This window comes from Malus sylvestris, chromosome 17, assembly GCF_916048215.2.
Source record: "Malus sylvestris chromosome 17, drMalSylv7.2, whole genome shotgun sequence".
Taxonomy (NCBI): domain Eukaryota; kingdom Viridiplantae; phylum Streptophyta; class Magnoliopsida; order Rosales; family Rosaceae; genus Malus; species Malus sylvestris.
The window spans coordinates 1,955,390-1,965,874 of NC_062276.1; the positions used below are offsets into that span (position 1 = coordinate 1,955,390).

The window sequence follows — 10,485 nt, forward strand, 5'->3', positions numbered from 1 at the left end:
GACTTCAAGTAATCAGAAGAGAAGGTTTATGGCTATCACTTCTCATTTTATCGATGCTTCGTGGATGCTTCAAAGTCGAATTCTAAGGTAATTTATCGAACTAATACCATATCTTTGTAATATGTCTTGTTTTGTTCTGTTGGCTGTTTTGTTCTTCACTTTCTTGCGTTAGCTTTCATGCTTTTGACTAAGTTTGTAATATGTCTTGTTCTGTTATGTTGGCTGTTTTGTGCTTCTGTTGGCTGTTTTGTTCTGTTGGTTGTTTTATTGCCTAGCACATCATGTTACTCTGAGTTAAGATAATTAAGTGGTGTTTTATATCAGGTTTGCATATGTTCCATGCCCACATAATGCCGAGACACTTTCTGCTATAATGATGGATTGCTTATCAGAGTGGAATATTGATGGTAAGTTGTCTGCTGTCACAATAGATAATTGCTCTACAAATGATGCCATGATTGAGGATATAGTGACATATTGCAAGCTTTCACTTGTGTTAAACGGAGAATTATTTCATATTCGTTGTTGTGCTCACATACTTAATTTGATAGTTAAGGATGGATTGGATGTGATTAGGGATAGTATTGAGACTATTCGGAATAGTGTTGCATATTGGTCTGGGACAGCAAAAAGAGAGGAAAAATTTGTTGAGATAGCTCAACAAATGAAAATTAAGTTCTCTAGGAAGTTAGTCCTTGATTGTAAAACTAGGTGGAACTCGACGTATGTGATGCTTACCACTGCATTGGTATATAAAGATGTATTTCCTCGTTTAAAACAGCGTGAGCCTTCATATAAAAATGTTCCAAGTGAAGAAGATTGGGCGAAGACTAACATGATTGCTGAAAAGTTGGAGATCTTTCACCAAGTGACTGAGTTATTTTCTGGGATCAAATATCCCACATCAAATCTTTATTTTCCAAATGTGTGTCAGATTCGGGAATTCAGAAATAAAAAAGCTCTACTTTTACTCTTCCTTTAGGCTCAATTTTCTCAGGTTCCTAAACTTCCATATTTTATTGGTTGCTATACAGAATTAAAAAAATTGATTGGTTGCTTTACAGAAAAATATCGTTCGGAAACTATTATTTCAATTATTGGAATTATACGAGGACTTAAATGATTAAAATAGGGAAATGTATGCTAAAATGTACTTATAACGGTTTTAATTGTCAAAAAATAAAAATTATGACAAATTTTTCTTTTGTAATTTTCAAATTGTTAAAAAAATTATGTAGACGGGAGAAAAAAAAAGGGTAAATGGGTAAAAAAAGGATAAACGGGCGAAAAAATGGGTAAACGGGTAAATGGTTATAGTTATTGTTAAATTGGTAAATGGTTATGGGTAAATGGGTACACGGTTATGGGTATGGATAACCGTTTATAAACGGTTATGGTTATGGGTATAACCATTTATGTAATTACCCAACGGTAAACGGTTATACGGGTATGAACATAAACGGTTATGGGTAAAATAACCGCGGTTACCCGCCCGCATAACCATTGCCCATCCCTACACCCAACTTTTATCCCTCAACACCCAACAATCTCTAATCCTTAATTTGAAATCAAGGTTTTGAGATAACCTTATTGTGAAACACTGGATTATAGGGGAAAAAAATTAAAATTAAAATTTTAAACAGAAAGATAAAAGAAAATAATTCATAAGATATTGATAAACATGTCGAATCTCGTTCTTTTGATCACCTGATGGTCAATGGTTCATGGTCATCAATTCTTGAATTTGATATCAAGGTTCGATATAAAACCTTGAAAGCACATCCATTTATTCTCCACGGTTTCACCCTTGATATTAAATACAAGAGTGACTGACCATGTATTCCTTACACAAAAGGAAACAAAGAGAACCTTTCGTATATATTTAATACTTTGATTTTCATGATAGATACCTGGGTTTTCTACTGGGTTGATCTCTGCTGCCATGCTCAATCTGTCAATTTATCCAAAAGGGATTTTATTATTGGTAGATCATGATCATGTGTTTATACATGGAAACAAAGAAAGAAATAGTGAACCAAAGTATAAGTAATTAACAACTCACAACTTGAATTGAAACGGGGAAGCCTTCAGATAAAACCTCAGCTTGAATTGTGGTTCTATAGCACTGGTGCTGCTAAACCTGTATCCAATTTATATCTACTAAGCTCAGCAGAAGGCACTGTTCATCATATGAGAGATCTCTCGTCAGCTTTGGATTTGGTACATGATTCCCTCCCTTTCACTTTGATAAAGTAAGATTAAAGTAATGTAGCAAATTGCAAACCAGCTTTGGATTCGGTACTGTTTACATTTTTTTAATCTTTTTTTTTTTACTCTTCTTTTCCTGAAAAAGCCGGGGTTCCACGTACTTCCTGCCTCTTCTTTTCTTTATTTTCCATCGACTTCTCTGTCTCTATCACCCTCCATTTCCCCCGCTTAGCAAAAGAAAATCAAAGGGGTTCACCATCGTGGGTTCCGTTGGATTCCATAGACAAGGACGTGATGACCCAGTACGAGAGCCCGTGGTGGACCGCCGCCAAAAAATCCAACGAATCCACTCCGAGTCAGCTCATAGCAGCCGAGAACGACTCGCACGACGTCGACTACTGCCACCATCGGCTCATCGGCTTCAAGCATTCTCCAGATCGTCCTGATATTCAAGGGCAAACTGAAAACCCAGATCGCTAACTCAATCAATCTGTTCATAGACTCTTCAACTCGCCTTCTCCAACAAAACATCCAGGTATTTTTTTCATTGTACCCATCTCGGATTTAATCTTTGAGGGGTGGCAGGGGGGAAGAAGCAGAGATAAGCAGGACAGAAGGGGGTGGAAGACAGAGGAAAGGAAGGGAGAGAGAGACGGGCTAGGTTCTTCTTCCAACATATGACCACTTTATCCTACTTTTCCTCTTCCATCTCTTCGTTTATTTGTTTTTTCTTTCCAGCTAGATTGGATTGCTTGTGCTTTTATAAAAAAATATTTTTGTTTTATTTTAAAAATAATCAAATACAAAATGAAACAGCTAAATTTTTGATAAAGCAGTTAAATCTCTCTCTCTCTGTTTACTAGGGGTGGGCGCGGTGCAGTTTGGTGCGGTTTCGAGTGAAACCACAATCGAAACCGAAACATTTTGCGGTGCGGTTTTGAAGCCAAAACCGAAATGAAACCAAACCGTTTGGTTCGGTGCGGTGCGGTTTCAAACGGTTTCGGTTTGGTTTTTGAAAAAAAAATATACAATTTAAAATATACACATATTTATGCACAAGACGGTCTTATTTTCCTCGTATATTAATTAATAAATATGCAGTAAAATTGCAGCAAAAAAGAGTCAAAACTGCAAAAAAAAAATGCAGCAAAACTGCATAAAAAACAACACCAAAACAGCACCAAAACTGCACCCAAAAAATGCAACAAAACTTCATAAAAAACAGCACTAAAACAGGACCAAAACTGCACAAAATTGAACTAAAAAATAATGCAGCAAAACTGCATAAAAAAACAGCACCAAACCTATAAGTTATAACCTAGTTGAAAAGTTGAAAATATAAGTTATATAACATTTATTTATTATATGGTGCGGTTTCGGTTTCAGTACGGTTTTGAAAACCTAAAACCGAAACCAAACCGTTTTGTGTGCCGCGGTTCGGTTTGAAACCGAAACCGTTTCAAAATCGCAAAATCAAACCGTATGGTGCGGTTTGATTCGATTCGTGTTTCGGTTTCGGTTTTCGGTTCCAAGTGCCCACCCCTACTGTTTACCTCTCTGTTTCCCCTCTTCTTCCTTCGTCATTACACTTTTCTTCCAATATCGTAATATATGACCGCTTTATTTTCCTTTCCCTTTTTCACTGTCTTTTCCGTCCACTCCCTCTCTCTTCCTTTACCTTTCCCATATCAATGTCATGTATGGATGAGCTAAGACCATTTCTAAAGAAAATGTCAAATATGTCAAATAAAATTAAAAGATATTCAAGTGTTTTCTAATGGATATGATATATATATGATGTGGCATGTGAGTCATTTGATTCATTGCTTTCTAACTATCTTTTTTTATAACAAACAAAAAAGGAGTAAAATATATTTAATTTAATTTTTTAATGCAGATGTTCTATTAACAACCAATAGAATACAAACTAAAACTAATTTTCATTATTTTTTAATAGTTAATGTAACTCTAGGTCCAATAAAATAATAAAATAAATATTTGACACATCCATTGGAAAATAAGAAGATTTAACACTTGTATTCAATTTGCCACATCAGTGATCAAATAAAATTTTAACATACTATATTTGACATATCCTTTGAAGATGCTCTAAGAATGCTGCAATACACAGCCTCTATTGCAGATGTTCCTCTAAGAAATTCTCTCTACATTTTTTCTTCATTTCATTCACAAATCCTTCCTCATAAAACCAAAAAAAAGTACAAACTTTATAAAACACTATCAGCAATGTGTATATGCACAATTGTAGGATTTTAATTGATCATTTTATATGTATAAAGACTTATGTATTGTATCTATTTGATATCAATGAATTCCTTCACAATTATTGAATTCTTTACAGTATATATAATCAACAATGATTAATTATATAATAATTAAAGAATTTGTAGATTAATCATATAACAGTTATTGAATTTTTTAGATATTATCAACGACTTGACATGTTATGATACTTTCATTTTTTAATTGTCTTTCCAACAAAAATAAACAATGACTTGAGTCACTTGATCTTGATGAAGAAGATGTCCATTCATGTTACAGTTAATTCATTTGATTAATGAAGGTATATATTTCTCAAGATATATAACCAAGCAATCATAGAAAATGACAGCAACCAGCATAAAGAGAATTGTTGGAAGATAATTTTTGCCTTCGGTTTGAAAAACCATGTTCGAATTTGATTTGAAACCGTCCATTTTAGCATTGTAGACATATATTAGTACAAATCATACCTCTTTAGCTAACTTGATGAAGTTTGCTACTTTGTACAGAATAAATTAAGATTTTTTTATTTTTATTTTTTTAATGGCATATGAATTTATATACATTTTTAATTTATTATATGAACTAATATTTTAAATGGTTTGTTATATTAACTTTATAAAATTATTAATTTGTTATCTCACCTCAATTTCTTTAACTTTTCCATCCTAAATAAGTCATGAATTATGTTCGGGTTATTTTGGGCATTTCAACATCTCATTACTTTGTTAAGTTCATGGTTAATTTCATAAAACTTTGGATTGTAAATTCTCTATGTATTCCAATTTTTAACTAAATTATTTTACACCCTCAACAACCAAAAAAAAAAAAGCTAAATCATTTTACAGATGTTCCAATTCGTAATTTAATTTTTTTTTAACATGGAATCAGAAATTACATTTCAACTTATACCACTATGAGAATGTTAATTGTTGTTGTCAAGCCAAAAACAGTTTAGAAAATTTTGGTGCTAACATGGGACCTTTTCCCACAATTAATGAGAATGCTCTCATTAAACTAGTGAGACTCACATTCCTTCCATTCACAATACAACCACCAGTAAGAACTGAGCTATTGTCTACGACTTCTCCAGACTCCTCTGCTCATGGTAAGAAGAAAAATTAAAAGAATTAAAGATAACATTAATAAATAATCTCTATTTAAATTGTCAAGATCCAAACAAAATGGGCTTGAATCAATAAAAGGCCCAATCATTCAGCCACTGCAGTTCAACCATAAAAAAAATATAAAAAAAATTGAACAATGGGGTTTTTATTATAGGAACCAACCACTTATGTAGCATGCCCACTGCATACAAGCTTTCTTAGAAGTGACAAACATTTCATTACTACAGTTACACAACATATTGCATACACTATCAAGAATTTATATCCAACGTTTGACTTTTCTATTGAATATTCCCCTGCCATAAGTAGACACGAAAATCTCAACAAGAAGGGGAAATTGCATCCAAACAAAAATGACAGGAATACCAACAAGGAAAAATATTGGAGTAATAATCCATAATTTGTCACGAAGCATGAGGAATATGGCACAAGAGTAGGCAACCATCATGGTCGCAACGGAGATGAAGAGTGTGGAAATGCCTATTATCATCTTTGTGGGTAAGGATTTGAGAAAATCATCTTCAGCATAACGCGATGTAAGGATGCACAAAAACATCAACGCTGAAGTTGCAGAAGAAAATAGGGAAATTGCATCTGAAACTATAAAAACCATAAATAACTTTTCATTTAAGAATACAGGAAACCCTGTTTCTTGATTGTTTCCACCCGGAACTGTGAACGCTGCAACAAACATGATTGTAATAATGAGGGCACTGACAATTATATAAGAACTTGTTGTATCTTTCATCCACTTTTCTCCTTTCTCATGCAATTCCTTGTGGTTCTGGGTAAATAATCTAGCGGCTTTCAAATAATCTTCTTTAAAAGGTGAGGCTCCCGTGGCTGTAACCACACTACTCTCTACCTCCTGCATTTCATTGAACAAAAACTAATGCATCGTAGTGACATGAGGTGATTGTAATCTTTCAGTAATTTTAAAGGGAAAAAAATGAAGTATAATGTGCATCTTATTGAAATTTGGCCATTATAAGCATCTGTTTTGTAAACTATTCATTCCCTGTTTACCTTTTATTCTTTTTTGAAATTTTTATTTGAATTCATATGTTCTCTCTTTACACTTAAACTTTAAATGTGATTTTTTTTTACGTTATTGCATAATTATTATCAAGTACGAGATGATATTAACAATAAGTAAACCCACACCTAATAATCAAACCCTACTGTCATGCAATATTTATCTTATGTGCATTCTAACTAAAATCATAAGACGATCTCATAAATAATATATTAAAAAAAACTCTTCTTGACCAATGGATAATGATTTTGAAATTTGAATCCTCCAACGAAGGTATGAATCAATTTACGATAGCTTTTTTATTTGATTTTTGTTTTTTAATGTTTAGTAACAAAATGAGCACATTTTCCAGCATAATTAGCAGTTAAATCTCTCTCTCTTTACCTCTCCGTTTCCCCTCTTCTTCCTTCGTCATTACTTTTCTTCCAATATCGCAATATATGACCGCTTTATTTTCCTTCCCCTTTTTCACTGTCTTTTCCGTCCGCTCCCTCTCTCTTCCTTTACCTTTCCCATATCAATGTCATGTATAGATGAGCTAAGATCATCTCTAAAAAAAATGTCAAATAAAATTAAAAGACATTCAAGTATTTTCTAATGGATATGCTATATATATATGATGTGGCATGTGAGTTATTTGATTCATTGCTTTCTAACTGTCTTTTTTTATAACAAACAAAAAAGGAGTAAAATATATTTTATTTAATTTTTTAATGCATGTGTTCTATTAACAACCAATAGAATACAAACTAAAACTAATTTTGATTATTTTTAATAGTTAATGTAACTCTAGGCCCAATAAAATAATAAAATAAATATTTGACACATCCATTGGAAAATAAGAAGATTTAACACTTGTATTCAATTTGCCACATCAGCGATCAAATAAAATTTTGACATACTATATTTAACATATCATTTGGAGATGCTCTAAGAATGCTGCAATACACAGCCTCTATTGCAGATGTTCATCTGAGAAATTCTCTCTACATTTTGTCTTCATTTCATTCACAAATCCTTCCTCATAAAACCAAAAAAAAGTACAAACTTTATAAAACACTATCAGCAATGTGTATATGCATAATTGTAGGATTTTAATTGATCACTTTATATGTATAAAGACTTATGTATTGTATCTATTTGATATCAATGAATTCCTTCACAATTATTGAATTATTTACAGTATATATAATCAACAATGATTAATTATATAATAATTAAAGAATTTGTAGATTAATCATATAACAGTTATTGAATTCTTTAGATATTATCAACGACTTGACATGTTATGATACTTTCATTTTTTAATTGTCTTTCTTTTGGTTTCGATTTTTTAATTGTCTTTCCAACAAAAATAAACAATGGTTTGAGTCACTTGATCTTGATGAAGAAGATGCCCATTCATATTACGGTTAATTCATCTGATTAATGAAGGTATATATTTCTCAAGATATATAACCAAGCAATCATAAAAAATGACAGCAGCTAGCATAAAGAGAATTGTTGGAGGATAATTTTTGCCTTCGGTTCGAAAAACCATGTTCGGATATAGTCATAATCAGAAGAAGGTTTTCCAGTCCATACCTCCATTGGTGTCTTACCCTGAACAGCAGCTGAGGGTAACCGGTTGATGATGTGACATGCATAATTAACTGATTCTGCCCAAAATGACTTGCTTAAACCCGACTGAGACAACATACATCTAACCTTCTCAAGCAAGGTTCGATTCAATCTTTCTGCAACTCCATTTTGTTGTGGAGTTCCTCGAACCCTGAAATGTCTCACAATTCCTTCCTCTTTGCAAACTTTAAAGAAAGGATCGGATGTGTATTCACCACCATTATCCGATCTCAAAATCTTAATCTTTCTCCCAGTCTGGTTCTCAACCATTTTCTTCCAACCCAAGAAAATGTTTAACACCTCACTCTTGTGCTTCATAGTGTAGACCCAAGACCTTCTTGAATAATCATCAACAAAGGTCACAAACCAATGTCTACCACTCAAAGAGGGAGTCTTTGTAGGACCCCAAACATCTGAATGCACATAATCAAGAATGCCATTCGTCTGATGTACAGCAGTACCAAACTTCACTCTAGTTTGCTTCCCCAAGACACAATGCTCGCAGAAATCAAGCTTACAAGTCGTGGCACCTTTTAGAAGACCTTGTTTCACAAGCCCTTGTAGAGCTTTCTCACCGGCATGGCCTAATCTCATATGCCACAATCTAGTAGTATCTGAATCAGATGTGCCCATATTTTTAGATACTACAGATGCTTCACCTGTCACAGTGCTTCCCTGCAATAAATACAAATGGCCACATCTAGGAGCTTTCATCACAACAAGTGCACCATAAGTAACTTTCAATGTTTGTCCATCTGAATGAAACCTGAAACCCTTGGATTCCAAAGTACCCAAAGAAATAAGATTTTTCTTCAAATTCGGTACATACCGAACACCTGTCAACTCTTTAACCATGTCATCATGCAACTTCAAACGAACTGTACCAATCCCTTTTGTTGTGCAAGGATTGTCATCTCCCATGAACACAACGCCACCATCAAACTCTTTCAAGCTTGAAAACCAATCCTTGTGAGGAGTCATATGATGAGTACAACCCGTATCCAACACCCACTTAGTAGCACAATCAAATGATGAGGAAGTGGTTAAAGCAAAATCAGAAAAATCTGTTTCAACCTCAGCAACATTAGCTTCAGAACTTTCTTTGCCTTTGGTCTTCAATTTAGGACAATCTTTCTTCCAATGGCCCTTATTACGACAAAAGGCACATTCATCCCTTTCCAAAGGTTTTCTACCTTTAGAGTTTCCTCTAGGTCGAGACTGTGATTTTTTTCTACTAGAAGATGATCTCCTCTCCGATGATCTACCTCTAACAAATAAAGCTTCAGAGGTACTATCATGATTTTTATCTCTATGCCTCATTTCATAATTCATCAAGGCATTTGACACATCTTCAAATTTCACAGTTTCTTTACCATGCATAATAGTGGTAACAAAATGCTCATAAGAGTCCGGCAAGGAATTCAACAATATTAAGGCCTTATCTTCATCCTTAATATCCTCATCTAAATTTAACAAGTCGGCAATCAACTTATTAAAAGCATCAAGATGTCTAATCATTTTTGTACCTTCTTTGTATTGGAAGCGGTAGAGCTTTTTCTTCAAGTGTAGCCGGTTCTCTGCACTCTTCGTCATATACTTGTCTTCCAATTTTTGCCACAACACACTTGCCAATGTCTCCCGCATCATAAAATACTTCTGAGTTTTTGCAAGGCACAACCGAATTGAAGAGCAAGCCCACAAATTTAATTTCTCCCATTCCGGCTTCGACATAGCTTCTGGCTTCTCTCCCAAAGCGGCAAGTAGATCTTGTTGAGCCAACACATCTTTTACCTCACATTATCACATCCCGAAGTTGTTTGTGTCATCAAACTTTTCCACTTCGAACTTTGCATTTTGCACCGTAGTTCTGGCAAACCCGGAGCTGCTTCCAAAAGGATTTTCATCTTGCCCGTCTGACATCTTTGGCAACTAGACAGTACCCAAGAGCAACCAATGCTCTGATACCAATTGTTGTGCTAGGACAGCACCAAACCCGTTGGAACCAACTCAATCTAACCCACAGATAATATATCAAATGAAAATGCAAGAACAAAATATAAAAGAACACCAAGATTTTAACGAGGTTCCTCAACAGTCAGTGTAACTGGAGTACGTCATCGGAGCAGTAGGAGCTCACCCAATAATCCACTATCGAGTTTACAAAGTGTTGGCAATCTCACAACCCAAATAACCCAATACACTCAATAGCTC

General features: G+C 34.1%; 1 protein-coding gene and 1 long non-coding RNA gene across 2 annotated transcripts; both read right to left on the reverse strand.

Annotated features, from left to right (window-relative positions):
- Nucleotides 1-1,648: 1,648 nt before the first annotated feature.
- Nucleotides 1,649-2,216, reverse strand: LOC126610511 (uncharacterized). The gene is made up of 2 exons (XR_007618554.1): nt 2,063-2,216; nt 1,649-1,951 (listed from the first exon to the last, which is right to left on the reverse strand). It is a non-coding gene; the product is annotated as an uncharacterized LOC126610511 (long non-coding RNA).
- A 3,524-nt stretch (nt 2,217-5,740) lies between these two features.
- Nucleotides 5,741-6,613, reverse strand: LOC126610496 (ankyrin repeat-containing protein ITN1-like). Its single transcript, XM_050278592.1, has one exon. The coding sequence runs from the start codon at nt 6,490-6,492 to the stop codon at nt 5,878-5,880; it is 615 nt and encodes a 204-aa protein (XP_050134549.1). The 5' UTR covers nt 6,493-6,613; the 3' UTR covers nt 5,741-5,877.
- Nucleotides 6,614-10,485: the final 3,872 nt, after the last annotated feature.